General features: G+C 44.1%; 1 protein-coding gene across 1 annotated transcript in view; it reads right to left on the bottom strand.

Annotated features, from left to right (window-relative positions):
* Dym (dymeclin) overlaps window positions 1-26,666 on the bottom strand; it is a 233,793-nt gene that overhangs the window by 147,687 nt on the left and 59,440 nt on the right. The window contains exons 7-8 of the mRNA XM_051201990.1: window positions 24,741-24,866; window positions 22,543-22,685 (exon numbers count right to left, since the gene is read on the bottom strand). Of these exons, the coding sequence (XP_051057947.1) occupies window positions 22,543-22,685; window positions 24,741-24,866 (269 nt within the window). The remainder of the gene's footprint in view (window positions 1-22,542; window positions 22,686-24,740; window positions 24,867-26,666) is intronic.

Consider the following 26,666-nt stretch of genomic DNA (forward strand, 5'->3'; position numbering starts at 1 on the left):
AGTCAAAGCATTCCCACTAAAATCAGGAATGAGACAAGGCTGTGCACTCTCTCCATACCTGTTCAATATAGTACTTGGAGTCTTAGCTAGGGCAGTAGGACAACTCTGAAGGAGACCAAGGGGACACAAACTAGAACGCTGAAGAAAACAGAAGAATATGGAAAGATCTCCCACTGTGAAAGGACCACCCTACTATCCCCATGCTCAGGAGTAGCTGTCCAGCACAAAACTCCCTCAGTGGTGTATCTGAGGACTTCTTGTCTTGTTTGGCCATTTTTTCCCCTTATTGGTATTTTGCCTTTGTTTTGATTTTTATTTGTATGGGGTGCTTTGGTTTTAAGTTTTTTGTCTTGATGAGGGGGTGGAGAACTAATATAAAGTTTAAGTGTACAGAGGCAAGGAGGATCTGGAAAGAGCTGGAGGGAAGGCAAAATATGTTTAAAATTTTAGGTTAAAAATGTAAAAAATATTAAAAACAATTTAGAACCATCGGTATATCATTATGTGGGACATGGAAACCCCTCATTTAAATATCCTTAAGGAAAATAGGCAAATCACAAAACAGCACTTGTATACAATAACTAGTCCCACTTGTCTTGGAACTTTGTAAGCGTACATATTTGTGCATGGGAATCCGCCTGGATGTGTGTGCCAGGATGCACTGCTGAGCTGGTCATGCCAGGTCATGGAGAAGAGTGTAAAGGAAGGAAATTCCAGGCCCTGGCTGTCTAGAGTATCACACACAGACGTACTCTCAGAGACTTCAGCAGTCAGAAACCGGCAAGGACAGCAGCAAGAGGAGGGAAATTCCTGGTCACCAACCCAGAAAATGTGATGCAATCAATATACGGTGGGGCTGAGGGTACAGCCCTACATTTTTCGTTTAAACAAACAAGCTCAAGAAGGAGGAAAGGAGGCAGGGAAGGGGGGGGGGAAGACTTGGCGGATGTTGGAGAGAAAGAGGTAGGAGTCGGGGAGAGTGTGCTGGCTGGTCCCATGTCACCCTGTCACACAAACGAGAGTCGTCTGAGAGGAAAGGACCTCACCTGAGAAAATGCCTCCATGAGATCCGGCTGTAGGCAACCCTGTGGGGCATTTTCTTAATCAGTGATTGATAGGGGAGGGCCCGGCCCATTGTGGTCCTGGGTTCTATAAGAAAGCAGGCTGAGCACCCCTCCATGGCCTCTGCATCTGCTCCTGCCTCTGGGATCCTGCCCTGCTTGAGCTCCTGTCCTGACTCCCTTCAGTGATGGACAGTGATGCTGAAGTGTAGCCACATAAACCCTTTCCTCCCAACTTGTTTGTTGTCACCATGTTTCATCTCAGCAACAGCATCCCTAAGGCAGAGGGAAAGGCAGGAGACTGGCTGTGATTTTGGAGGTGAAAGTCACCATCAGAGGCTAGAGAGATGGTATGTTGAGAGCACTTTCTCCTCTTGCAGAGTGTGGGATCAGTCCATCAACTATAACTAAACTATAACTAAACTATAACTATAACTCCAGTTCCAAAGGGTGACACTCTCTTCCGGCCTGCATGAACACTGGACACATGCATGGTGTAAGCACATACATGCAGGCAAAAAGTCCATTCACATGACATAAATAAAGCTTAAAGAAAAAAATCCCTAGCAAGTGGGGCAGTGGTGGCTCCCTCCCTTTACTCCGGGAGCATATCTGATACATAGAACGCTTCCTAGTTTCCATTAGGAAATTCTGGGTAAACTCACCAACTAACTGACAACTATATATCACAAGTTTAATGCATGCAAAACTTTTCTTTGTGCAATTCATGACACAGCTGAGAAAAATCAAAGCTATGTAGGAAAGTACAGAGCTGTGAAATGGCTCAGTGAGTTTTTGCTCATGCATATTGCCAAGACAGACAGACAGACAGACACACACACACACACAGAGAGAGAGAGAGAGAGAGAGAGAGAGAGAGAGAGAGAGAGAGAGAGAGAGATCTAATTCTTAAAACTTTTAATAGTAAAAACTTAACAATATAGCCAGAAGCAAAACCCTTTTTTCTTTGGAACTAGTTGTTGACCTAAAACATATCTGTGAGGTTTAGGTCAGTCCCTTCTACCCTGACTTTGTCCCAAGACTGTTTGCCAGTATATTATTATTCATCACTGTTTGTATCAGGACTGTAGGCAGAGAAAACACAATTAGAAAATTCAACCCACAATAAAAACAACCCTCAAAGGCTCTCCAAGACAAGATATAAGTGCCGATTTTGGATTTCCCTCACAGCCTTTCATCTTCACTATTAGGAGAAACAGGAGTAGATTTTCCCTGGATGAACTGCACAAAGAAAACGCATATTCTTCTCAGGATGTTTTCTTCACTCCACCTTTCACCAGTTCAAATTGTTCCCAGAAATCTGGGGGCTTCTTATAGAGGAAGATGGACGGATGGACGGGGGCACATGCGCGTGCACATGCGCGCGCGCACACACACACACACACACACTCACTCACTTTCTCCCTTCCTCTCTCTCCCTCCTTCCCTCTCCCATCTCTAGTCACTGGCACACACAGCTGTCTTTCCTCAGAGGGAGGAGGCAGCTTGCCACTGCCTACATTGTCGTTTGAACTGGCCCATGATATTGGACCACACTTCTTCCAAAAGTTCACTTTTTGTGGATCCAAGCCTCTGATCTATGACCCAAGAACCTTAATGGAATTGCATTTTCCTGTTGGCAAAAAGAAAAAGGGAAAAGTCTCTTTACCAGAAAAATAAAGGAAAGTTACAGTATATTTCCTTCTGCTCCTAAGGCCAAATTAAGGAAGGTTCCCAGTGTTTTTTAATTATAGTCCTTGGGTCTTCCAAATAAGCTCTGAAAGTAAAATTAAGCTAGCAAAAAGTAAAAAAGAATTCTAGTTAACTAAAAAAATAAATCTGGGTCTGGAGAGATGGCTCAGCAGTTTAAGAGCTCTCGTTGCTGTGCTAGGAAACCAGGGGTCACGTCTGAGCCCCCACATAGCTCACAACTGCCCATAACTCCAGTTCCAGATCTAATACACTCTTCTGGCCTCTGTGGGTACCCACAAACACGAGTCATACACACACACACACACACACACACACACACACACACACACACGAGTCATACACACTCACAGATACATACACAAACAAACAAAAGAAAAATCTTCAATAAGGAATCGATTGTTGATATCATTTTTAAAGTTTAAACTCAAATATATTCATTCTCATGAAAATGTGATGAGCACACAGATTATGACAAACTGAAACATTGTAAATATAAAACCATCAAGGAAAAGGAGATCTTTCATTTAAAGAATGTTCAGTTTGGCCGCTTCTGGGTAACAGATAGATGGAAAGCTGCCTCTGTGGATCAGTGAAGAAGTGTAGCTCGCCATGAGTAAGATAGACAGTGTTCCAAAGAGAAGAAGATGCACTGGGAATTCACAGAAGGGGCGAGAGGGAAAACATGATGGGCAAATAGCAAAAAGAAGCAAGCCACACCCAACACAGCTCCAGCTGTATGGCTGTGCGGTGGAGGTCAAGGAAGCCCAGGCTCATCCCAACGGCTGTTTGCTGGATGAATGAGAAAGGCTTTGGCACTCTGGAGTAGAAAAACAGCTGAGTGTTGTAAAAGGAACTTGATGGGCCATCCTAGTAGGCTCTTGAGACAGTGGTGCTAAGAGCTATGTGGACAGTGGACCGTGGAGGCCCAGCTCACGAGGCTCAGAGGGAAGCAATATTAGCAAGTGGGTTATTAGTGTGGGAAAGAATGTGGCTGCTTTCTGACCTTGCCCTAAGAACTTGCTTGGGGTTGAATTGTAAGCACGCCTAATTTCTTTGGCAGAGGAGATTTTAAGACACCGAATACACACTCTGCTGTGTGGTTATTAGTAATCACTCTTGGGCAGGGCTACAGTGAAAAGGAGCAAGCCGGGCAGAAAGAAACACAAGGTGTAGTTTCAAAAACAGCACCCGGAGACAAAGCTGCAGCCAAGCACACAGCACAGCATAAACAATGTGGGATGGTCTCAAAATGTGGCGATACGTTGCAATAAAAAGTTAATGGGTGATGCTTCACACAAAGCGTGGATTTCACAAGGAGACAGAAGAGGACTGTAGCACCAATAATAAACCCCAGACACAGATAGTGGCATTAAAGCTCAGATAAGCACAGCGGCCAGCCACTAGAGAGTTCTCACCTCTACCAACGCTCAGACTGAAGGGGCGGTCCACCCAACCACAGACTGCTCCAGACCGCACTGCCCCTCAGACTCACTGAGACTGCTCTGAGCTCCTGTCCCCTCCCACCTTACATTCCTCTCTCTGCCCGGCCATGTCACTCCTGTCTCTACCTACCTAGTGCCGATTCACTATCATGTAACCCAGGCTAGCCCTGAAATCACAGAGATCCATCTGACTCTGCTTCTATGGCTGGTGTGGCTGCTGGGATTAAAGGTGTTAGGAAGATGGGTATGAAGAGATTATGGTATACTAGAACCATTTAACTCTGTATGTTCATTTTATGATGATAATCGAAATAAGTGCTCAATTACCTGTACTCTCATTCATGTGTTACACTTACTGACGCCTTTTTCCTGTTTAACATCCTTAGTCATCAGGGAAATACAAATCAAAATGACTCCAAGATTCTCTCTTACACCTGTCAGAATGGCTAAGACTAGAAACTCAAGTGACAGCTCATGCTGGGGAGGATGTGGGCCAAGAGGGACACTCCTCTATTGCTGGTGGAAGTGCAAACTTACACAGTCACTTTGGAAAACAATATGGTGGTTTCTCAGAAAACTGGGAATTGATCTACCTCAAGACCCAGCTGAATCATTCTGAGTGCCTGGCTGTGTCTAGGCTCTTTGTTATTCCTATACACCTCTTTTGAGCCAGCTGTCCTACTGCAAAGTAGTGCCTTGCAAAACCATCCAGACGTGGTCCACTTATAGGGACCTCCCTTCTTCTCTGTGGGTTATCACTTCACACCATTACAGTCTACTGTTATTTTCATTATATCAAATAGTAAAGCAGCAAGGCTTTCAATTTTTAATTTTTGCAGATTAATTTTTGTCTTATATAAAAACATGTAACTGAAACTATTTTTGCCAAATAGAAATCAAAATTGAAGTCTGAATTATTCATGTCTTTTGCTATAAGCAATTAACACTAATTCTATATACTAAAAGACATAAAGGATAACTAACTTCAGTAATATCCGATACCCAGGAAGAATCATTTTGGAATCTACAAATTAAAGTTCTCCACTGTCAAATCTTAAGCTGATTGCTTATATTAGCATTTAAATACCTGTGAAGAGTGCACATCAACTGAATGCCTCCAGATGGGGTGAAGTACTCCTATCTTGACCTCATTTTTTCTGCACTGCCTTTAGCTGCTACTCTTCTGGTCAGCAAGAACGAGTTCCATGTGAGACCACCGTGGGCAAAGGTAAGAGAAGAGGATCCTGGAGTAACTACTGCTCCTGGCTGAAAGGGTCATTCTAAGAAAGATGGCTGGCGTTCCTTCCAAAGCATTTCCGTTATGCTAATAACAGCAAGAAGCCAGCCCCAGTTCTGGAGGCTGCACCACCAGGCCTTAGCAAAGGCAGCTGCCATGCCATTGCTACCATAAGGCAGGGATAGGAAGAGGGACCGGGAACTAGACGCCTTCAAATGGGAAGATGCAAATAGATTTAACAGTAACGAGTTCAGGGTTACAGAGACATGAACGATCAGCAAATGAAAGGAAAGTGTAGTCATGAGTGACTTGTGAGGAGAGTGAGCGTGAGGCTTCGGAAGGGCCTCGGTGCTCATGGGACTGAGCACCTAACCTGAGATCACTTGATTCAATAGGCAGGTTCATATGCAGACACTATCAGGGCGGGCGAGGATCACGAACGCAGAAAGCATCATCCCGGCTGCTGACACCAGCACCCTCCCTCGGGCCATCTGTCAGAAAGGCATTGCTGCATGGCACACATTGCTGCATGGCGCTCCAGACTCCCTGAGAGAAGAGCAGGAACCCGGCCATGGGGGGGGGGATGGGCGTCCCCCCTCCTGCCTTCTCTTTCAACATGATGGAACACACTGCCGTTGAGTGAGTTTGTGATGCTGCCCAGGCTTAACTAGCGCTCACAAAAACCCACTTAAAAACAATGGAACCACACACTTTTTCAAAAAATGTCATGCACCAAAATCAAAGACTGAGAAAGGTTAGCCATTTAAATACAAGTGAACACAGCGAGCCGCACAAGAGCCAGCAGGGCTGACCTGACCCTTGGACCACCAGTGTGAGCCCCCTGTCATCCTTTTTATAAGCTAAAAACAAAGACAGTATTAGCAGTTCTCTCTTTCCCGTCTACTTCTAAGACTGAAAGAGACTTATCCACCTTTACTAACAAGAAACAGTCCTGCATGACAGGACTTCTTGGGACACAAATGACACTCTGAAGCCACCATAATTAGCAAACACTCTGAAAGTTATCCAAATATTTATTAATGTTCTCATATCAAAAGATGGTCTTACTGTTAATAGCACTTATTGCTAATAGCACAGATTTAAATACTTTAAATTTTTTATTATTCCCATCTTCTGAAGAAGGTCAACATGCATGGCATGTATCAGTACAATAATGCACTATACAATTTATAAGCCACTCCCCTAAGTCAGAGGTTAGCTTTAAAATATTACATTGAGGGCATAGATAATCAATAAAGCTTCAAGACTACCATACCCGAGGGCCCAGGTTGGGGATGGTGTGCACTGGCACTCACCTGGCTTGGCAGGTAAGGCATTCAAGTCCATCTCACTCACAGAACAGCCCTCTATAGACCAGACAGCAGATGCTAAAGCAGCTGCTCTCAACCATGACCCTCCCTCACTGCCCTTCCTGCTCCACAACACAGGGCTCACCCCTGTGGGCAATTGCAATGGTGTGAAGCCCACCCCAGAGCAGATCTTCAGCTCTTGGCCTTCAGCAGTCCTGAATTCAAGCTGTGCGGTACAGGGAAGAACAGTGTGTGGTTTACAACACAGCTGGCCCCAAACTGTCTTTGCAGACCCCCCTCCCACCCTTCCTCCTCCACTGGGCCCCACAGGCATGAGGAGAGGGCGGCTCCTCTACAAGATGCAGGTGGTTTCGCTAGCTCTATCTGCCCACTGTGGCAGTGCACCTGCGCTTCCTGACCCCCCTAATGGATGGATCTTATTAGGCACCTGCCCCTTTGTGCTTCACTCCTGCAGTAAACATTTATAAATCACCCACGTGTAGGGCTTGCTCAGACTGTCCATGATATAATAAACTGCTGTCACTATTCAAGATGCCTATAATTTAAAAAAAAAAGTATTATACATGTATGGGTGTTCTGCCTACATGTATGTCTGTGCCTGGAAACTGGAGTTACAGATGACTGTGAGCCACCGTGTGGAGGCTGAGAATTAAACCTGGCTCCTTTGGAAGAGCAGCACGTGCTCTTAACCAGTGAGCCATCTCTCAAGCCCCATGGCGCCTACAACTTGGATAGAAAAATACAAAAGGTAATGCCATTATAGCAAGCCACGGTAAGTTCTAATCTCTGCAGGAGAGATTTCCTCAGAGAGCCCTTTGTGGCCTAGTATGGACAGGGCAGGGGGGAGATCTGCAAATCCCCACCCCCAACCCCAGCCACCCTGGGTGTTCCTGGAGGATCAGCCACAGCTGTGAATGACAGAAGGGAAGAAACAAGGGCAAGGTGACACTGAACAATCCAAAGGACAATAAAGAGGCCACAGACAGACTCAAGTCCTCTCTCTCCTATAAAGGGATAGCACAGAAGTATGTAATGCTAGCCTTGACCTGTGAGCAATGAATGCTGGCCTACATCAAATTACCGAACAAATTATAGAATGCAGCATTTTGTTTTCATAGCCTCCAGGAAAATTGCCATTTTGTAGGAGGACCTAACTCAGTCTCCTAGCTGAAGAAAGTCAGGCTGCCGTGCAATTCCCTGCACGGATGTGTACATGTAGACACACGGACAAAGCCATGCATGTAGACACATGGACAAAGCCATGGGTACCTGATAGTTCTGCAGTGCGAGAGGAGGCTCTCTTTTGGGTTTAGAACTGGCCACGGTCCTCGACTGACACATCTCTAGCTTTTGAATGTACTAAACGTTAGTGAGTTTAAAAGTGACGAATGAAGGTGGCTGTGGGTTTTCTGGCTAACCTATGAGAATATAGTGATTAATAACTGGTAAGGCCATGTCTTCTTCTGCTAGACATATCCGACCGCAAGACAAGACAGGTTCCCAGAGGCTAAGAGGTCATCTACCTCACCAAGACAAACTGGCTACACTGTAATTAGAACTAATTATCCACTCTCCCTGAAAGACCATCCCCTCATGCCTAATATTCCCATTTACCTGGATGAACAGAGGCCTACGCTGCCCCCCACCAGGGCTCAGAGCCATTAGGCATGAACATGGCACACTCATCTCCCCATCCCAGCCTCCGATACCCTCTGAAACACACATTTTTCACCAGAAACCCTTGTACTTTTAACCTCCATTCCTTTGAAACCTGAGTATCTCCCGAAAGCCCCCAAGGGCAGTTCTTTCGAAGACGCTCTCTCAAGTAGTGATGTTTGTTCTCTCTCACAGGCAGAGTTCGAGTGACTGCTCCCAAAGCACCATCCCTTAAACATCACACACCCTCGCAGCAGCCCCTCAGACTTCCCTCCGCATCCAGCTCCCTGCTCACTGACAACATCAGCACCACTCCACAGCCTTTCCCTCCACACTGTCCAGCCTACTTTAAAAGATTTCAACATAGCCACAAACAACGCACCCAACACGGGGCCCTACTCCTTGTCTCTTTGATTTCCTCCATCTGTTTCAGCAACCCCATGGCCACAGGCTGCCCATGCACACGGCTTACTAACAGTTGACTCCCACTACAGTTCTGAATCCATGTCTTCCTCTCTCCACCTAGCAGCAGCCAGGGTGTTTCTCTAGTCCCTGACTCGGGGGAGAATGACTTATCCCTACTAATCTCTTCACCACCCATCTCACCAGCCTCACGGTGCCCATCCCTCCTCAATCATCTGGGTTCTCCAGCTCAGCCTCAAGTCTCCTTGCGTGTTACTTCACTCTCTTCTGCGTCCATAGCATTTTCCTGGAAAAAGCTGCACATTGACTAAATGCAACACTCCATGCCCCACCGTATCCTCCAGGAATCACACACAACCCAAGAACAAGGTGACAGACATCTGCTTGCTCTGTGTTAAGTGCATCGTGCATTTCCACCGGGTCCCTGCTCCCGGCCACCGGTTCTCTGCTGCTTTCTCTCAACTTCCAAACTAATCCAGGCTCAGTGGTGCCCATCTGTCTTAACCTGAATTTAAAGAGAACTTCCTCCTTAACAATCCACACTCTTTACACTCACTCTTATTACAGAAGGGCAGGGTACCTCTTCTTATCTTGGGAGCATCATTTCCTTACCAGTAGTTATGAGCCCTACAAAAGGCAAGTATTTCATAAATATCTCTAGATAATCTAAACCACCTCTCTTCCTTTCTGCCTATACCCTGTGTCCTGGTCAGTTTTTTGTGACAAATACCTGAGAGGAACCGTTTAAATGCAGGAAGACTGCGCAGGCTCAGAGTCATGGTTCATCAGAGAGGGCAAGGCAGGGCGGCCCATTCCTCCCTCGCGTCAGAAGCAGGAGCAGCATGTCTGTTCCAGTGGGCTTCCTCCTCCCCCCCCCTTCCATCCAGGCCCCCATGAGATGGGGCCATCCACATTCAGGACAGTCTTCCCCATTTGGCTAATCCTCTCTGGAGATGCTCTTTCCCACAATTCAGGTGTCTCCCAATCTGATAATCAGGGTTAGCCACGGCACTCTGACACATTCTCCCTTTTGTCCACTAATTAGCTTCTAGAACAACACCCCAACATACTTCATGGGCTTTTGTTTTTGTTAAGATTTTTTGATTTTCATTTTTTAAAAAAGTATGAAGATTAGAATTCGATGTTCTGTTACATCTGATAGGGGTTCAGAAGTAAAGAAAATAGCAAAGAGAAAACACAGAATTAAAATTTCAGGTCACAAACGTTAACAGAAAGCAGATTTGGTGACATAACCCCCTCTAAGGTCACAAAACAAGTACACTTAAGTACAAGATTTGGGCTTTTAAAAATATATTACATCACTTTAAAAGTGGAGGAAAAGGCAGCCAAGCGTGACGGCTCAAGCCTGTAATCCCAGTGCTCAGAAGGCTGGGGCAGAGAGGATCTCTCCAAGGCAGAGGCTATTAGCCCTGAAGTGTGCTCCAGGCCAGCCAAGGGCTAGTTATACAGTGAGTCTGGGAGACAGGCAGGCACACACACCCCTCAAGTAGAATGAAATCACGCATATCCCCACTTCTTCAAATGAGAAGTGTGAGTCCTTAGAGGAAGTCCATGACATGTCAGAAATAACCAAAGCTACACAACTAACATGGTACATTTTGTTGCGCCACTGATCTTTTACAAAGACCTTTTAGAAGTTAATAGAGTCAGGCACACACCTTTATTCCTAGCAGAGGCAGGTGGATATCTGTGAGTTCCCGACCAGCCAGAGCTACATAGTGGGACCATTCCAAAAACAAAACAAAAAACAAGGAAGGAAGGAAGGAAAGAAACTAAAAGAGTAACTAAACTTGCATGCAATTATCTTTGCGGGGAGGGAAGACATTTGCAAAAGCAGAATTTCAAACGCACATGAACTTATTTAAAAAAAAGAAAAAGCCAACACAAGAGCTTATAAGTTTCATGGGTTGCATAGATTCCTGCTCAGTTGGTCACTGTGAACAGCTCTCATGTTGCGGTTATATGTTGTGGGTGGTTACAAAGTTGCTCCTAACTCGTTGTCTGTGGACAAGGAAAACAGTCTGAACTGGGTGGTGGTGGAGCACACCTTATAACCCCAGCACTCAGGAGGCAGAGGCAGGGGGATCTCAGCGAGTCCGAGGCCAGCCTGGTCTACAGAGTGAGTTCCAGGGCAAGCTCCAAAAGCCACAGAGAAACCCTGTCTCAAACAAACAAACAACAAAACAAAAAACCCAACAACAACAATAATAAAAAAACTAGAAGAAAAGAGCCTGAGTAATTCACTGTTTCTGTTCCTCCCATTTATTCTGTGAAGAATGTGACAACCGTACCTGAGAACCGGGCACAGAAGCCAGTGCTAAGGAGGATGGACTTGGTCCTGTCTAGTCCCACTCTCTTCCACTGCAATAACGTGCTGAGGACTTTCACACACTCGCCATCCTAGAAAGGCATTTATTACACCCAAGCCGTTGTCGTGTCCTTTATTACCTAACTATCTAAGTACTGAGGGCAGCGGTGCAGAGGAGGCTGCAAGCCGGGGCAGTGAAGGTGTGCGTGCTCCCACCACGTCCAAGTGTCAGGGAGCTTCCCTTCGGCTTCTCTGTTCATGGCTGCCACCTTTGGGGTTCCTCGGGGTCCACCATCTTAAAGCAGGCATCAAACAACACCTTTACAATCAAGTCAACAAGGGAGGGGTGAGCACACGAACTCTCTTTAGAAATGCCACCTGCCACTTTGTCTGTGCAACTTCTATGCACATCCGCTTTGCCAAAGAACAGGCTGTGCGTGGTCGCAATGGAGACTGGCTTACTCTTTCTAAGCCTGGCACCCATGTCCTCAGCTAAAATGTGGGATTACATGGGAGTGTGGAACCAGTCACTGTTACACACAGCACATTCAAGAAGAGAGCTTTGTAGTAGCTCCAAAATATGCCTTTTACTTGAGATGACGAAACACTGCCCTTTCCCGCACACATGGACAGCACGCTGTAGTGACAACCTGAGAACGGACTAAGTACTAGGAACACAATTGCCACTAAATACGGGGTGGAGGCTGCAAAACGTGCTTAGAATCACACAGAGCCAAAAGGACCCTCGGTGTGCAGCGGGAACCCGGGTGAGGAGCTGTAAGGGATGAAGGGCGATAGCTTGCCCTGACTGCACCTTCTTCACTGGCCCTCAAACTCCCCAACAGAGCGATAGTCCACTTGTTTGCATACCACCCTGCTTCTGTCCCTCGCGGTAAACTACAGACAGGGAAAGCTGTTTCCTCCTTAATAAAACACTATTTCCCGGCTAGGTAAAGGTGCTTGGGGACCTCCCCCCACCCACCCAGCTCAATCCCTGGAACCCACACAAGGGTAAGGAGGAAAGCAACTTCAGACTTTTCCTCTGACCTTTACATGCACTCCATGGCACATACCTTCACACATACCACGCACAACACAAAAATGCCTTTTCTTTTTTTCTTTCTTGCAAAGAAAAGCGTATGTTGTAAGTTGCTGATAATCATTTCTCTAGGGTTGGCCTCTCTGTTGGTGATAATTTTGGTCTTTTGTTGTTTTTACACTCTGAGACAGGGTCTCATTATATGGCCCATGTCCTGAACTCCTTCCTCGTACCACCGCCTCTCCAGTGCAATATGGGCTTGCACCACCATGCCTAGCCCTACGGATGCATCTGCTTCTCTACATACCGGGAGCACGCTCTTGCAAGCATTCCCTATGTAACACTGGGCATCACACGGAATGAGCAGGGGATTCAATCATGCCTGTGGTGGCCTGTGCACCTTTGCCAAGTGTCCTGATGATATTTATTCAGATAATTATTTAATAACTTAACAAACAATTTTGACCTTTTCTCATTTAAATTCATCTGCACAAAGATACTGAATGGTATTTTTGTCTACCAAAATTCATTTGGCCAGACTGGGTGGTAAGATAGGCATACCAACATCTGTATTAAGAACATGTGATTTTTTTTTTAAGGTGTTTTTCACTATGTAATCTAGGTTGACCTTGAACTTACAATCTCTACACAATGCTTTCTAACTTCTGGAACTGTAGGCATGCACAACCACAGAGGGCTATGGAATATATTTCTTATGTGATTAGCTTTACTATGTACCTTAATGTAATAAACTTTGAACATAATAGTAAAGACACTCATTAGAAACTCCGCCACTTCCTGCCTATTGCCCATCGTAAAACGCAGTCACTGGAATGATATGATTGGTAAAATTAAGCTATGGGGGCAGAAGAGATGGGTCAGCAGTCAGGAGCGCCCCCTGCTCTTCCAGAGCATCCAGGACACACATCACATAGCTCAAAACCACCTGTGACTCAGGCTCCAGGGATTCTGACATCCTTTTCTGGCCTCCATGGGTACCTGTACACCCATGTTAAACACACACACACACACACACACACACACACAGAATCTGTGTAAAAAAAATCAAGATATTATTTTTTCAAAATAAATGCATTTCAGATAGCCCAGTTATCTAATTCAGCCAGGTTTGAAAACAATGAAGTATACAAGTAAAATTATAAAGCAGGTATATCACAGCATAGTATTTTGAGGGCTCAAGTGTACACATATATTTATGACTTAAAATCATCTCTCAGTGGTAGCTATCTCACTGGAAACTTACATGACAACAGTTTGTTTTTGTTTAAAAGAAGCCAATTCCCCATGAAAGTTCCAACACAATTCTTCTCAGGAGTGAAAGAACAATGTTCAGCTTCATACAGAAAAACAAAAACACTGCAGGAAGGGATGGATGGGGTGTGGCATACACACCAGATCCTGCAGGAAGGGATGATTCACACCCGGAGCATGCCAGAGCATAACCTGAGCATGCCAGCTTTGATTGCACTACTCAGAAGAGAATTTACAATTTTAATCTTTAACTGTATTTCTGGGGTTTTCCAAGGCATTTTCAGGCTGCAGTTAACTTCAGGTGAGCAAAACATCAGAAAGTGAAACTATGGGTAAGGATGAACAAGTGCACCGCCCTCATTTCATCATGACATATGAGGGTTTCAATGTCCAAGTTAGCAAGTGGTAGTTTTCATGTTAGCCTACCCCAATGTCACATCCAGATTATCATAATCTAGGACCTGTCCTCCAAAATACAATGATTACAATGTAAGTATCCAAAGCCAGAAAATAAAAGAATGTATTTTATACATAATTAGTGTGTAGGGAGCCGTCCCTGCATTCTCCATTACAAGATGGCGCCTGCATCCGGCTGGCGTTGAGAGTAAACAAGTCAGTGCGCAGGTGCAGGGTGATTTTCCCTCCCTTGGCCTCTGCCTCTCCCGTGGCATCACATGGGCCGATGGGCTGCAGCCAATCAGGAGGTGACACGTCCGAGGCGAAAGTTGTAAACCTATATAAGGGTTGGGTTTTGGATGTTTGGGGTCTCCGCTCTGTAAGCTTATGCTCTCCCTCTCAAGATGCATTAAAGCTTTACTGCAGAAGGATCCTGAGTGTGCCGCGTCGTTCTTGCTGGCGAGACGGTAGCGTGGGACATTTGGTGCCGAAACCCGGGAACCGAGACCTCATCATCGTCAGCACCATCGGAGACCCCTTGACTACAAGGAGGATTCAGAACTGCAGGCAGATGCGCTCGGAGAGGTATGTCTTTTCTGGACCTTGGTAAGAGGTCCAGGATAGCATGTCAGAAACCGAGCGTAGTGAGAGGTTGGACGCACGCAGGAAAAAACCCGTCCCAAAAAAAGTTAAAAAGGCCCTCCCGGTGAGTCTAATGACAAGGGAGTGTATTTGTCAGATATCAAAGCAGCTAATTTGTCTAAACTGGGTGTGGTGGCACACGCCTTTAATTCCGGCACTTGGGAGACAGAGGCTAGCAAATCTCTTGTGATTTCAAAGTAAACCTGGTATGCAGAGTGAATTCCAGGACAGATAAGAGTTACACAGAGAAACCCTGTCTCAAAAAATGAAACAATAGAAGTAAAAGAAACAGAGTAATAATAAAGCCACATAAAGATGAAAAGCTCAGAGAGAATCTGGTTACTGTATGCTATTGTGTTGTCTCTGCATTGTTTGATTGCTGAGAAAATAACAACAACTGATAAAGGAAATGTTGCTGGATTAATTCAATTGATATATTTTAAAAATGCTTTTGACTCAAAAATTTAAGTCTAAGGACAAGTTACTTGGGAAAAGGATTTCTATTTTTGTTTCAACAGGGAAAAAGCTGTGGATTCCTTCCAGACAAATGTGGTTTTATCAAGCCAGACCCCCTGAAACCTCAGTTCATATTGCAGAATTGGACCTTCGAGTTTGAGCAGACACTTCGGGAGTTGAGAGCCGTCATTATTCAGATCAACTCCTTGACGGGAGGGACTGTGGTCCTGGATTGCTTCAGCTGTTTCCTATTTCAAGGAATGGGTGGGGGTGGGATTGTTTGGTGCAGCCGTTTGCTGCGGACTTGTGTTGCTCCTCTGGCTGGTCTGTAGGCTCAGAGCCCAAACTAAGAGAGACAAGGTGGTTATCACCCAGGCGCTTACAGCTTTGGAACAAGGGGCTTCCACTGATATTTGGCTAACTATGCTTAAGCAATAGGTCACTGGCTAGACAGCTCTTGCACACCCGGAGCCTAGGCTCATTGCACAGGGTAGAGTGTCAGGCTTGAGCAGCCCATGAGGGATGCTGAGCAAAGCATCGCACAGGGAGTTGCCTGGCATGCAGGTCTCTCTGGGAGGTATGTTGTCCTGCATAAGGGTTGCCTGCCCTAGGCTCCCTTTCCCAGAAAAACGGCAGAGGACAGGTCGAGAGCGCTTTGGGTCAAGCTAACAGCCTAATGGCGACTCTCGTACAGTCTTAATGTTTGATTGGGAAGGTACAACCTCTGCCTCTATCCCTCAATATATGGGTGACCTATTTGCTTGTAAATTTGAAGCCTTTTCATTAATTAATAAAAAAGGGGGAGATGTAGGGAGCCGTCCCTGCATTCTCCATTACAAGATGGCGCCTGCATCCGGCTGGCGTTGAGAGTAAACAAGTCAGTGCGCAGGTGCAGGGTGATTTTCCCTCCCTTGGCCTCTGCCTCTCCCGTGGCATCACATGGGCCGATGGGCTGCAGCCAATCAGGAGGTGACACGTCCGAGGCGAAGGTTGTAAACCTATATAAGGGTTGGGTTTTGGATGTTTGGGGTCTCCGCTCTGTAAGCTTATGCTCTCCCTCTCAAGATGCATTAAAGCTTTACTGCAGAAGGATCCTGAGTGTGCCGCGTCGTTCTTGCTGGCGAGACGGTAGTGCGGGACATTAGTGTTTATTGGTTCCTTATATATTTTGGTATGCTTTAAAAAAAAAAAAAATAAGAAACTGTGACTGTATCTACTTCAGCCACAACTCTCATCAGCATCACTAAGCAGAGCTGTGGTTGAAAACAATGAACGACGGAGTCAGGGTCAGACAGTGAGTGCCATAGTGTACAACACACAAGAGACGGGCAGCTTTCCGATTTGAGAATTTCAGCAGACAGAATTCCAAAGTAATCACTCTACATAATGTTACGAGTATGTCCCCCCCCCCCCCCCCCGTCGGTCTGGTCCCACCACCATGCCAGCACCAAATAACACACAGAGACTCTGTATTAGATATAAAGCTGTTGGCCAGGAGCTAGTTTCTTATCGGCTAGCTCTGTCTTAATTATTAACCCATTTCTATTAATCTAAGTACTGCCACGTGGTCTCATCTTACCAGAGAGAGGGGCTGGTGTTCTTCTCTCCCCGTCCTCCATCTTGGATCTTCTCCCTACTACTTCCTCTCTCCTCCTTCTCTCCTAGTCCCACCTATCTTGCTTTCCTATTGGCCAACAGTACTTTATTAATTAACCAATAAGAGAAACATATTTACAGAGTGACATCTCCCATCAACATAATATGTATTGCTATGGTTTATTTAACTCACAAAAGAGTTAAAATCAAAGATATCGATATGAAGAGAGTGGAAACTTTATCTATCTAAAAGGTAGATATTTATGGAATGTAGAAAGTAATTAACTAGATGAGATCATATGGGTGGAGTTCTCAAGATTAAACACGGGTGTCTTTACAAAAACTAGGAGAAGCAAGAAGAGACAGACACAGAAACACCCTCTCCCCCTTTCCAAGGCAATACCCCAGGATTCCACCAGCAGGAAGGCCATTCTAGAACATAAATCTTGGACTTTTGAATCTCCAGAATTGTAAGCCAAAATAAATCTTCCTTCCTTATAATGGAGCCTGCCCTAGATTTTCAGTATAGTAACAAAACATGTTAAAGCTCTCTTAAAGTGATAGCATGGAAACGGGGTCTTTGGGAAAGTAGATGCCCATGATAGTGACTTCATAAGAAAAAACACAAAGCTTTCTCTTTCCCATGGGAAGACACAGCAAGCCAGGAAGAGGCCCACACCAAATACACCAGCATCCTGATCTTGGACTTGTGGCTTCTAAAACTATGAGAAACAAAAATAAATATGCCAAACCCATAGTATTTACAGCATCACAAGCTAAGACACGTTTTAAAAACATGCATCCTATATATGGGATGCATGGGTGTAAGGGTCACTGGCCATTCATTTTATAAAACATGTTTAACAGCATAGGGTAGTGTGTTTAGAGAGTAAAGTAAGAGTTACCAATTACTTTAGAGATGTTTTAAGACTACTGGTACTACTGGTGTCTTTGATAATTGGGAATGTTTGAAACATTTATTATAATTCAAGTTAAGTCAGCATCAACTCTCTATTAAATAAACTCTTAGGCTAATTTTATAAACAGGCACACACAGGGGCTGTAAGGAGAGCTGCATCCATCAGTACAGCGCTTTCCTTGCAAGCACAAGCACCTAAGCCCAACCCCCAAACCACATAGAAGGCTAGCACAGTGGGGTGCTTGGGAGGCAGGCACAGCGGGAGCCCTGTGACACACTAGTGTAAGCTGTTCCTGAGGATGACATCCAAGGTTTCCCTCTGGCCTCCACACACACACACACACACACACACACACACTTACAAGAAGCAAATATAAAACTTCTCAGATGAGTTAGCTCCTAAGAAATGGCACCATGGCAACTGTTGTCAAGGTAAGTTCATTTAGGAAGAAATTTATTGTGGAAATATCTATTTAACAATCAAATTTTCCTTTTTGTCACTGACAAATTTTGCACTACATAAAATAAAAACCCAGTTGGACACATAGAAAGCATGTGGCAGCCATAAGTGACTGGTGGAGTCTAGGTCTGGGTCCCGACCCAGATGTCCTCTCTTACTTCCGTCGGAGACACGAGAAGATTGGAGGACAGACATCGTTGGAGGAGGAACCCGCGGCGGTCGTCTGTTTCTTGTGTAAGTGAATTCTCCCCAAATAAACCTTAATCAGCCTGTATTGTGTCCCAGAATCTTATTACCCACTTTAGTAATATATTAATATACAATTCATTCTAACCAGTTTTCAGTGAAATAAATCAAACTCCATGCATCTGAAAAAGCTTTTTTTGAAAGAAAACCTCTATGTGAATTGTCATTACTGTCAGTAACAGATGTGGTACTTTGAATGTAATTGGCCCTCATGAGCTCAAATTAAGTGACACTATTAAGAGCTGTGGCTTAAAAAATAAAAATAAAAAGAGGTGTGGCTTCGTTGGAGTAGGTTTCGACTTGGACAAAGTGTGTCACTGCAGGGTCAGGCTTTGAGGTTTCTTATGCTCAAGATACTACCACTGCCCTGGCTCCTGCTGAATGTGGGAGTAGCTGTTCTAGAAAGAAAAGCATGCCCTGCTACATCAGGGGACTAAGTAGAAAGAGAGATGCTGAGGGCAAACAGTCACAAGAAAGTCTGTCAGTTGTGTGGTGGCCCACACCTGTCACCCAGCACTTGAGAGGCTGAGGCAGAAAGAATGCTGTGAACTTGCCATGAGTTCTAGCACAGCCTGGGCTTGGGTAAGACCATCATTTAAAAACAAAACAAAACTGAAAAATTCGACTGAAGTTAACACACAAATGAAATAATGCTTCATAAAAACTGCTTTCATTTCTTCACTTCTGGTGAGTTGGAAACAATCACTTCCTCATTAAGTACACCATAATTACGCTGTGAGCATGTGAGTTACCCCTTGAAGGAGTAAAGGGCTGTGCTGTAGTTAACTTACCTTGAAGTGGCTTAAAGATGAAGTGGGTACATTTGTGTGTTAGACACAGAGAGTCAAATTTTTACATTGTTTTGTTTTTTAGAAGTTTTCTAATGTGCAAACTGGTTTTCAAACAGAAGGTTTCTTTTTTTAAATAAGAAGGAAGGAGATAAAATTTATATCTGCAAATGTTGATCGACCCAGAAGATGGGTTGTGGATAGATGGAAATTCATTCTACCACTCTCTACGTCTGTACATCTTTGAAACGGCACAAAAATAAAACACACACACACACAAAAAGAAAAAGCAAATGGATGAAACCAGGCATGGAAAGTAGCTACGGATGGTAAACAAGAGTTGAGTAGGTGACAGAAAATGCTGTGATGACAAAAGTCTGAATCTCTACAGCACAGACACGCACTAGCTTTTGGTTGTTATGGCAGCTACAGTTTGTTTCTTTAAGACTGGGTCTCACATTTGTAGCCCAGGCTGGGCTCAAATTAGTGGTAATCCTTTTGCCTCGGCCTCTTGAGTTCTGGGACTAAAGGTAAGATGGTCACCATTCCCAGATAAATATTAGCACTTAGTATTTAATTACGTCCAAGTATTTACTGAAAATCCACAGATGTGATGTCAGGGGACAGCTATCGTGGTACCTGCCTGTTGTCCCAGCACTCAGAAAGCAGAGGCAGGAGGATTGTGGGTTAGAGGTCAGCCTGAGATACTCAGCATGATCCTGTTTCAAAAACATTAACAAGAAAAACAAACAAACAAACAAACAAACCACTAAGTCTTGTAGGTCAGGCAACTTTCACATTCAGAACGAGGGAGGGAACCATAATGTAAGGAAAACAGAGTAAAGGCTCAGACCAAGCTCCTTTGACTTTCCTCATCTCTTCCCTCTGAGATCTTAAAACAGTGAACCGACTCTACTGACACCTGAAAAGTAGAAGCATCTACGGAATGGCAGCACTAACTAGCCTGAGTGAGTTATCAAAAAAGAAAGAAAAGGAGGACATGGAGTTGGGAGGGGCTCAGTCAGGGAGGATATAGGAGAGTGGGGGGCGGTGAGAGGTTTAGATCGAGTTTCGTTGCGTGCGTGTGTGTGCGTGCGTGCGTGCGTGCGTGCGTGTGTGTGTGTGTGTGTGTGTGTGTGTGTGTGTGATTCTCAAGGATAAAGAATAATTAGTGATTCAGCTTTCAGTGATTGAGAAGAACTGGACAGGACTGAGGTGGTTCAGGGGGTCCCATGCAGGTGCTCACTACTCACCTGCACCCAATTCTAACATGAGGATTCATCTCTTCCTCTGCCAGCACCAATAAAACTAATATCCAAACCGCCAGTTCTTAAACAAGACACTCGGTTTCAAAGGAAATTAATTTTCAAAAGCATACGATGCACACAATGGCACCAAGCAAATGCTTTCTATATGCAGGAAAAGTCCAACCACAGTAAAAACGTTGATGTCAGTGTTGGGAGACGAAAGTGAAGGGAATGCTTGCTGTAAAGACACTGCGACCTGAGTCCACTTATGCATAAATAGCTCTTGGACATTTAGGAAAAGAACTAGACAGCATGCCCTTGTGGTTGGTATAGCATGTTAAAAACCACAAATCTACACCCTAACTGAATTTTGGGCAGGTTTTTGGCCCAAGTATATTGCATGTACTATTTGACACAAACTGTATTTTCAAAATGACTTATCTGAAATTCAGATTTTGACTGAGTACACTAGATTTTTTTTTCTTTTTTGCTTCATTTGCAGCTTTTCTAAATCTGATAGGCCTATCAGTTAGATACTAAAAGGATGTTCACAATATGTAAAATCTGGTCTTTATAGATTCACCTGGAATAAAAAACTTTTTCCCCTCACCTTCTACTTATTTCTAAAAGAGGGCACCAAGGAACTTAACCAGCCCACGTGGTGGGCTTCTGTTTAAAACATCTCTGTGATTATGTTTAACGTGTAATTGTGCTCGGTTTAATGTCTAACTTACACTTACAATGGATTAATATTTATGAAATACTAAATTTTTAAGACAATGAAAAAGGACTACAGAATCATTAAAAGTTACTTCAGGAATAATTTCAGTGACTGCCCTTTTCATTCAAAGGGCAGGGAAACAGTTAAGGCACTTACTGTAATATTCTGTCTGCTAGTTAATGCAGATCTAAATCTTAAAATTCAAGTTTGTTGGCACTTAGCAAACCAATGACAAAGTCACCAGATACAACATGTAAATGAAAGAAAAATTAAAAACTATATACAAACTTGTTTGAAGAAAAAAAAAACTATCAAGTATGACCACTGTTTTAAGGAAAGTAAATAATAACTTGCTTCCTAGGGGGTAAAAAATATCTTCAATTACATTAGAATATTGGGAATCACTCAATTTTCTAATACTCACACCACTTAAGAGATAATGGGGGGGGGGGCGGAAAGAAGACACTAACAGACCAGTTAAGTCTTCCCAGGAGACTAGAAAGCCATTCATTCATATGCTGCCTTCAGGTCACGAGGGAGCTGCATGCCACTGTGTCACCTGGAACAGTCTGGGTGCTGGGGGCCCGGAGCAGCAGATGAAGAAACAATGCAATGTGACATTCTAGGCTGGCCCCTCAGTACCAAACATAAGAGTGTGAGTGACACCAAACGGATTTAAACTCACAATCCCCAGAGAAACCAGAGGTGGGCAAATCTACAGTCTGCCTTACGTATGAGTTGCTTAGGTCACGGGACAAGGCCGCCACCTTAGTGAGGATCTGGCAAGCCTGGTGGTAAGGTAGACTGCGGCACTGTGATGCTTGTTCGCGGACAGCATGCCACAGACGCATTCCACTGGGGGCACCCCTTTGGGACGCAGCACTCTGCAATTCTGCACCACAATGCTCCCACGAAGGAGGCAGGAAGCTGCCCAGGTCTCCTGCTACTTCTCCTTTAAAATGAAGGCAAAGCTCGCAGCTGTGTTAGCTCACACAGGCTGGGCCACCATTAAAAAGGGAGGGAAAGGTACTGTGTACTCGCCACATCTGTAGCTCTGAACTCTGCTGCAGAGACGACACCTGCTATGCGGGAGAGAAGGGCTGTTCTTCGGCTACAGCATCTGCAACTCAACATTGTGCCACGGCAGGGTTAATCACAAACTCTTCCAAACCTCTCAATACGGCACCGCACCAAGCAGCGAGTTCATGCAATGGAATCCTAACCAAAACCGACTCACGGCAGAAAGATGCCCCTAGAACACACGGAGTGAAGCGCTTCTAACGCCTCAACTTTACTCTCTTAATAACCAGAACTTGTACGATACGCATATTTACCACGTGCATGTTCTGTTCTATAGCTAAATAATCTATTCATTATTTACATGCATATAACACGAACCACCACAGAGATTGGAAGGATTAATATTTTAATTTCTTTTAGTATGTACATTTACCCAGCTGCACAGATCCAATAGAACGGATAATGGTGACAGCCAAGTGAACAAACCTTCTTAGGCCAATATAGACAATGTGTATATAGATACGGAATGGAAAGTCTGAAGGACTTACTTGCTACTCCTGATGCCAGTCCATACAGTAGTCCTCCTCCATCCGACTGCGGAGGGAAAACGTGGCTTCCGGGTGGAGGGGGCTTTTCTTGTCTGATAAAGTTGTAAAGTAAGGTTTTCACAAGTTTGCTGGTGTAAGGGAGACTACACAGAAAGGAAGGGAAAAAAAAAAAAAAATCAAACTCCTGTTCTTGGGAGACCCCTAATTCTGCATAACAACACAGAAATATGTCTGCCATTAATCCTACTCAAGGAATATGGCAGCATCACACACTTGACTCAAGCCTCGACACTGGTGTGGCCTCTTATCATGACAGAAGGCATGAGTCAAATCATTAAAACGCAAGCATCTGTTGCCTTATTTGTAATTTACATAAAATTGCAAGCAATTATAAATTCAGTGGATAATACAGAATATTCTGTATTGAAGAAAGGTTGTAATGTAAAAGTCGGCAGAGAAATGTAAGAATTAAATGGCAATAAGACTTATTTTTTAAGAATCAAACTCCAGTTACCCAATTATAGGTGGTAAAGTAATTTCTATAATCTCTAGTCAACTTATAGATTCTTGTATGTATTATCGATGACCATGGCTTCTAAGATAAACCACAAGAACAGGATAAGAATATTCGGTTTGAGTACCTGACATTATAATGATACTATAAAAACCTAAGGACTTAGAAACTAAGATTACTAACATCATCTATGAAAAATGCAACTGTTATACTTTTACCACTGTAGGAAATAAATTGTCAGTCAAAAGCCCTAACATGTCAGACATTACCTCCAGGCCAGGGCACTCCATCCCTGTTAGAGGATTTAGATAGGAAGGACTCTGCTCCCCATTCCTGTCAGTGAATTCCACATGTTCTGCTAAGCATCCAGTCTCGTCAGTCTCTTCTGTAATTCATATTGGAGTTTAACCCTCAATCTGAGGCAGGAAGATGGTGGGAACTAAAACTCACTATGGTGTTTGGCAGTGGAGCCCGGAGGTTAGGTCAGAAGGTAAGTGTGGAGCTCACCCACGGACTGGCTTGTCTCTTGCTGCACAATGCCCTGTGATACATACACGTGGGTCTCTTCTAGTAAGAAGACGATAACCAGACACAGCACTAAACTTCGACACCAGAGTCTCTTCTTTGTGTGACTACCCAAAGGGCGCTACAAGAGCCCGAGAACATACGACAGGGGTAACCATGGCAACCTCGGCAGCCAGGAGAGCTCAGTGAAGACAACGCTCCTCTTTGCTGACCACAACCTTCACTCACTTGGCAAGTACTCTGCCCACAGCCATGTCCCCAGAACTACTGTGCAAACTTCAACAAAACCTAACTTTTTTTCAAGACATGCTTGATTTAAAGCTTTTTGAAAGTTGTGCCAACAGAAAGGCAGGGTGTTATGTTTATCCATATTCCCATAAGCATCTGCTAAGGAGCTGAGCTCTGAAGCCCAGCACGTGTTTAGCATATAATAAATAGATACTCAGTAAATTATGACAGTGAAGAGGCTGCTGGCAGTGTCTAAATAAAAGGTGACGGCTCAGATCACAGAGGTCAGCCCTTCCAATTCCAAAGTACCATAGCCTCAGATTCTGCATTCACCATTTCAGCCAGTCACAAATTCAAAATATTCAGTAAAAAAAAAAAACCTAATCTATACTGAACTTTATCATTATTTTCCAAACAACGCAGTGTGTCAGTCATTGATAAAGCATTCACACTGCATTAAGAACTATATGTCATCTAAAGCACACGGGAGGACGTGCCAGGATCATGGACTGTGTGTTTTAGGCTCTGGCAGGTTTTGGTGTTCTCAGCTGGTTCCCGCCCAAGGGACAACTGTAGATTCAAAGGAACAAGTAAAGAGAAGGAGGTTCAAGAACAGTTTGAATAAGCAAGTAGGACTTCATACCTGCTCACAGAGAAAGAAGGAAGGAAGTGAGAAAAGACATCACGCAGTCTACAAAACAATCAGACGCACTAATGAAGCCGGGGAAAACGGCAGACAGGACAGACAGAGTGGACAAGAACCACAATTTGGCCTCGTGTCGTGTTGGATAATAACAACAGGACAATCTAAAGAAATGTCAGGTTGGTGAAAGGCCTACACTCGGGTGAGAAGACAATGCTAGAAATAACAGATTAAGTATCACAGTGGTTTGCTTGTCCTTAAAAAGGGCAACTTTAAAGTTGAACATACCAGGGGCCTTGCATCAGATACTTGTGACTGATGCTCTGTCGCAACACCTCCTTGTGAAAGAGCTGGCAGGAAAGGAAGACAACCATGGCCGAGATCGCCTCCACCGATATCTCATACGTAATATCTCTGAGGGCATGGGGGAGACAGAGTAATCAATGATCAGTCCGGAAGGTTAAAATACTGCTCTTCCCACAGAAACTGTACATTGAAAAGTCAAAACTACATCTTCAAGTTTGTCACGTTAGCTAAAAAAAAAAAAAAAAAACACTTCACATAAAAATTAAGTCAAGCCAGGTGGTGGCTGGTGATGTACACTTTTAATCCCAACACTCAGGAAGCAAAGGCAGGCAGATCTCTGTAGGTTCAAGGTCAGCCTCATCTACAGAGCTAGTTGTAGGACAGCCAAGGGTACAAAAAGAAACCCTATCTCAAAAAACTAAATAAAATAAATAAATTGATTAAATTAAGTCAGACCGAAATGTTACACCCCTTCCCAGTCATTAATTCCTATGTTTAGACCTACAATCTCTTTATTTTCCTACTTTCCAGTGCCCATGTCCTACTAGTCTGCTGGTGGATGGTAACAACAGGGTTCTTCTCTGAAGATCTGCTTTAACTTCTGTGCTTATCTCTAACACACATACAGACACAGGACACACAGACACCTACATACAGACACAGGACACACAGATGCACATACACACACATATACAGACACAGGACACACACAGACACCTACATACACACACACATACATACAGACACAGGACACACAGATGCACATACACACATACAGACATAGACACACACACAGACACACACAGACTCGCACACACACATACACACACACAGGACACAAAGACATGCACACCAAAAAAAAAAAATAGAAAGTATATTTCTTTATTTTTGTTAAGAACTGCACTGACTTTATTTCCCAGAACCATAGGATGGTTTCCAATTGCCTGTCACTCCAGCTCCGTGGGATTTAATGCTATGTCTGGCCTCATGGGCACTGCAATCCTGTCTCCAGTACACAACCCCACCCACCCACAAATATAAATGTATTTTTTAATTAAAAATAAAACATTTGGGTTTTATGGGGTTTGTTTTGTTTTGGTTTTTTGAGACAGAGTTTCTCTGTATTGTTTTTGGAGCCTGTCCCAGGACTCACTCTGTAGACCAGGCTAGCCTTGAACTCACAGAGATCTACCTGCCACTGCATCCCAAGTACTGGGACTAAAAGTGTGCACCACAAACACCCATTTTTTTGTTTTGTTTTGTTTTTTAAGGAATTACAAAAAAAGTAAACATATATACGCAAAAAACCGCCAAACAATAATAAATGGCCAATCAATCATCTGAGGCACACAGTTTTCAGAGGAAATAAATGACAAAAAAAATGTTAAAGTGTTGAATATCTCTAACCAACCAGCAGACAAAAGTGAATTAAAACTACTTTGAGATTCCCTCTCACCCCACTTACAATGGCCAACATCAAGGAAACTAAAGACATCAGATTCTCCTGGGCAAAGACACTGATAATGGAGTGTGAACCAGTGAAGCCGTTGTGGGAATCAGTGTGGTGGCTTCTCAAACAGTGGACGACAACTACTATGCCAGAGCTATCCAGCCCTGGGCATATTCCCAAAGGATGGACTCTACAGCCCGCCAGAGCTCTTCTAATTTTAGCAAGGCCACGGGATCAGCCGACGGTCCATCAACAGACAGGCGAATGATGAAAATGTGGTACACACTTTTCATGTAAAACATTTTTACAAGTCTGAAGCTTTTCATGGGAAATCCAAAGAAAGGTACTGGGGAGCTACTAAATGGCAGTTCATTAAGCATCTAAGATAACGGGCTCTCGACCAGACAAGTCTAAACGGAACCAGCTATTTTAAGGAGACACCACTGGTACAGATACAT

Source organism: Phodopus roborovskii, unplaced genomic scaffold (genome assembly GCF_943737965.1).
Source record: "Phodopus roborovskii unplaced genomic scaffold, PHOROB, whole genome shotgun sequence".
Taxonomy (NCBI): domain Eukaryota; kingdom Metazoa; phylum Chordata; class Mammalia; order Rodentia; family Cricetidae; genus Phodopus; species Phodopus roborovskii.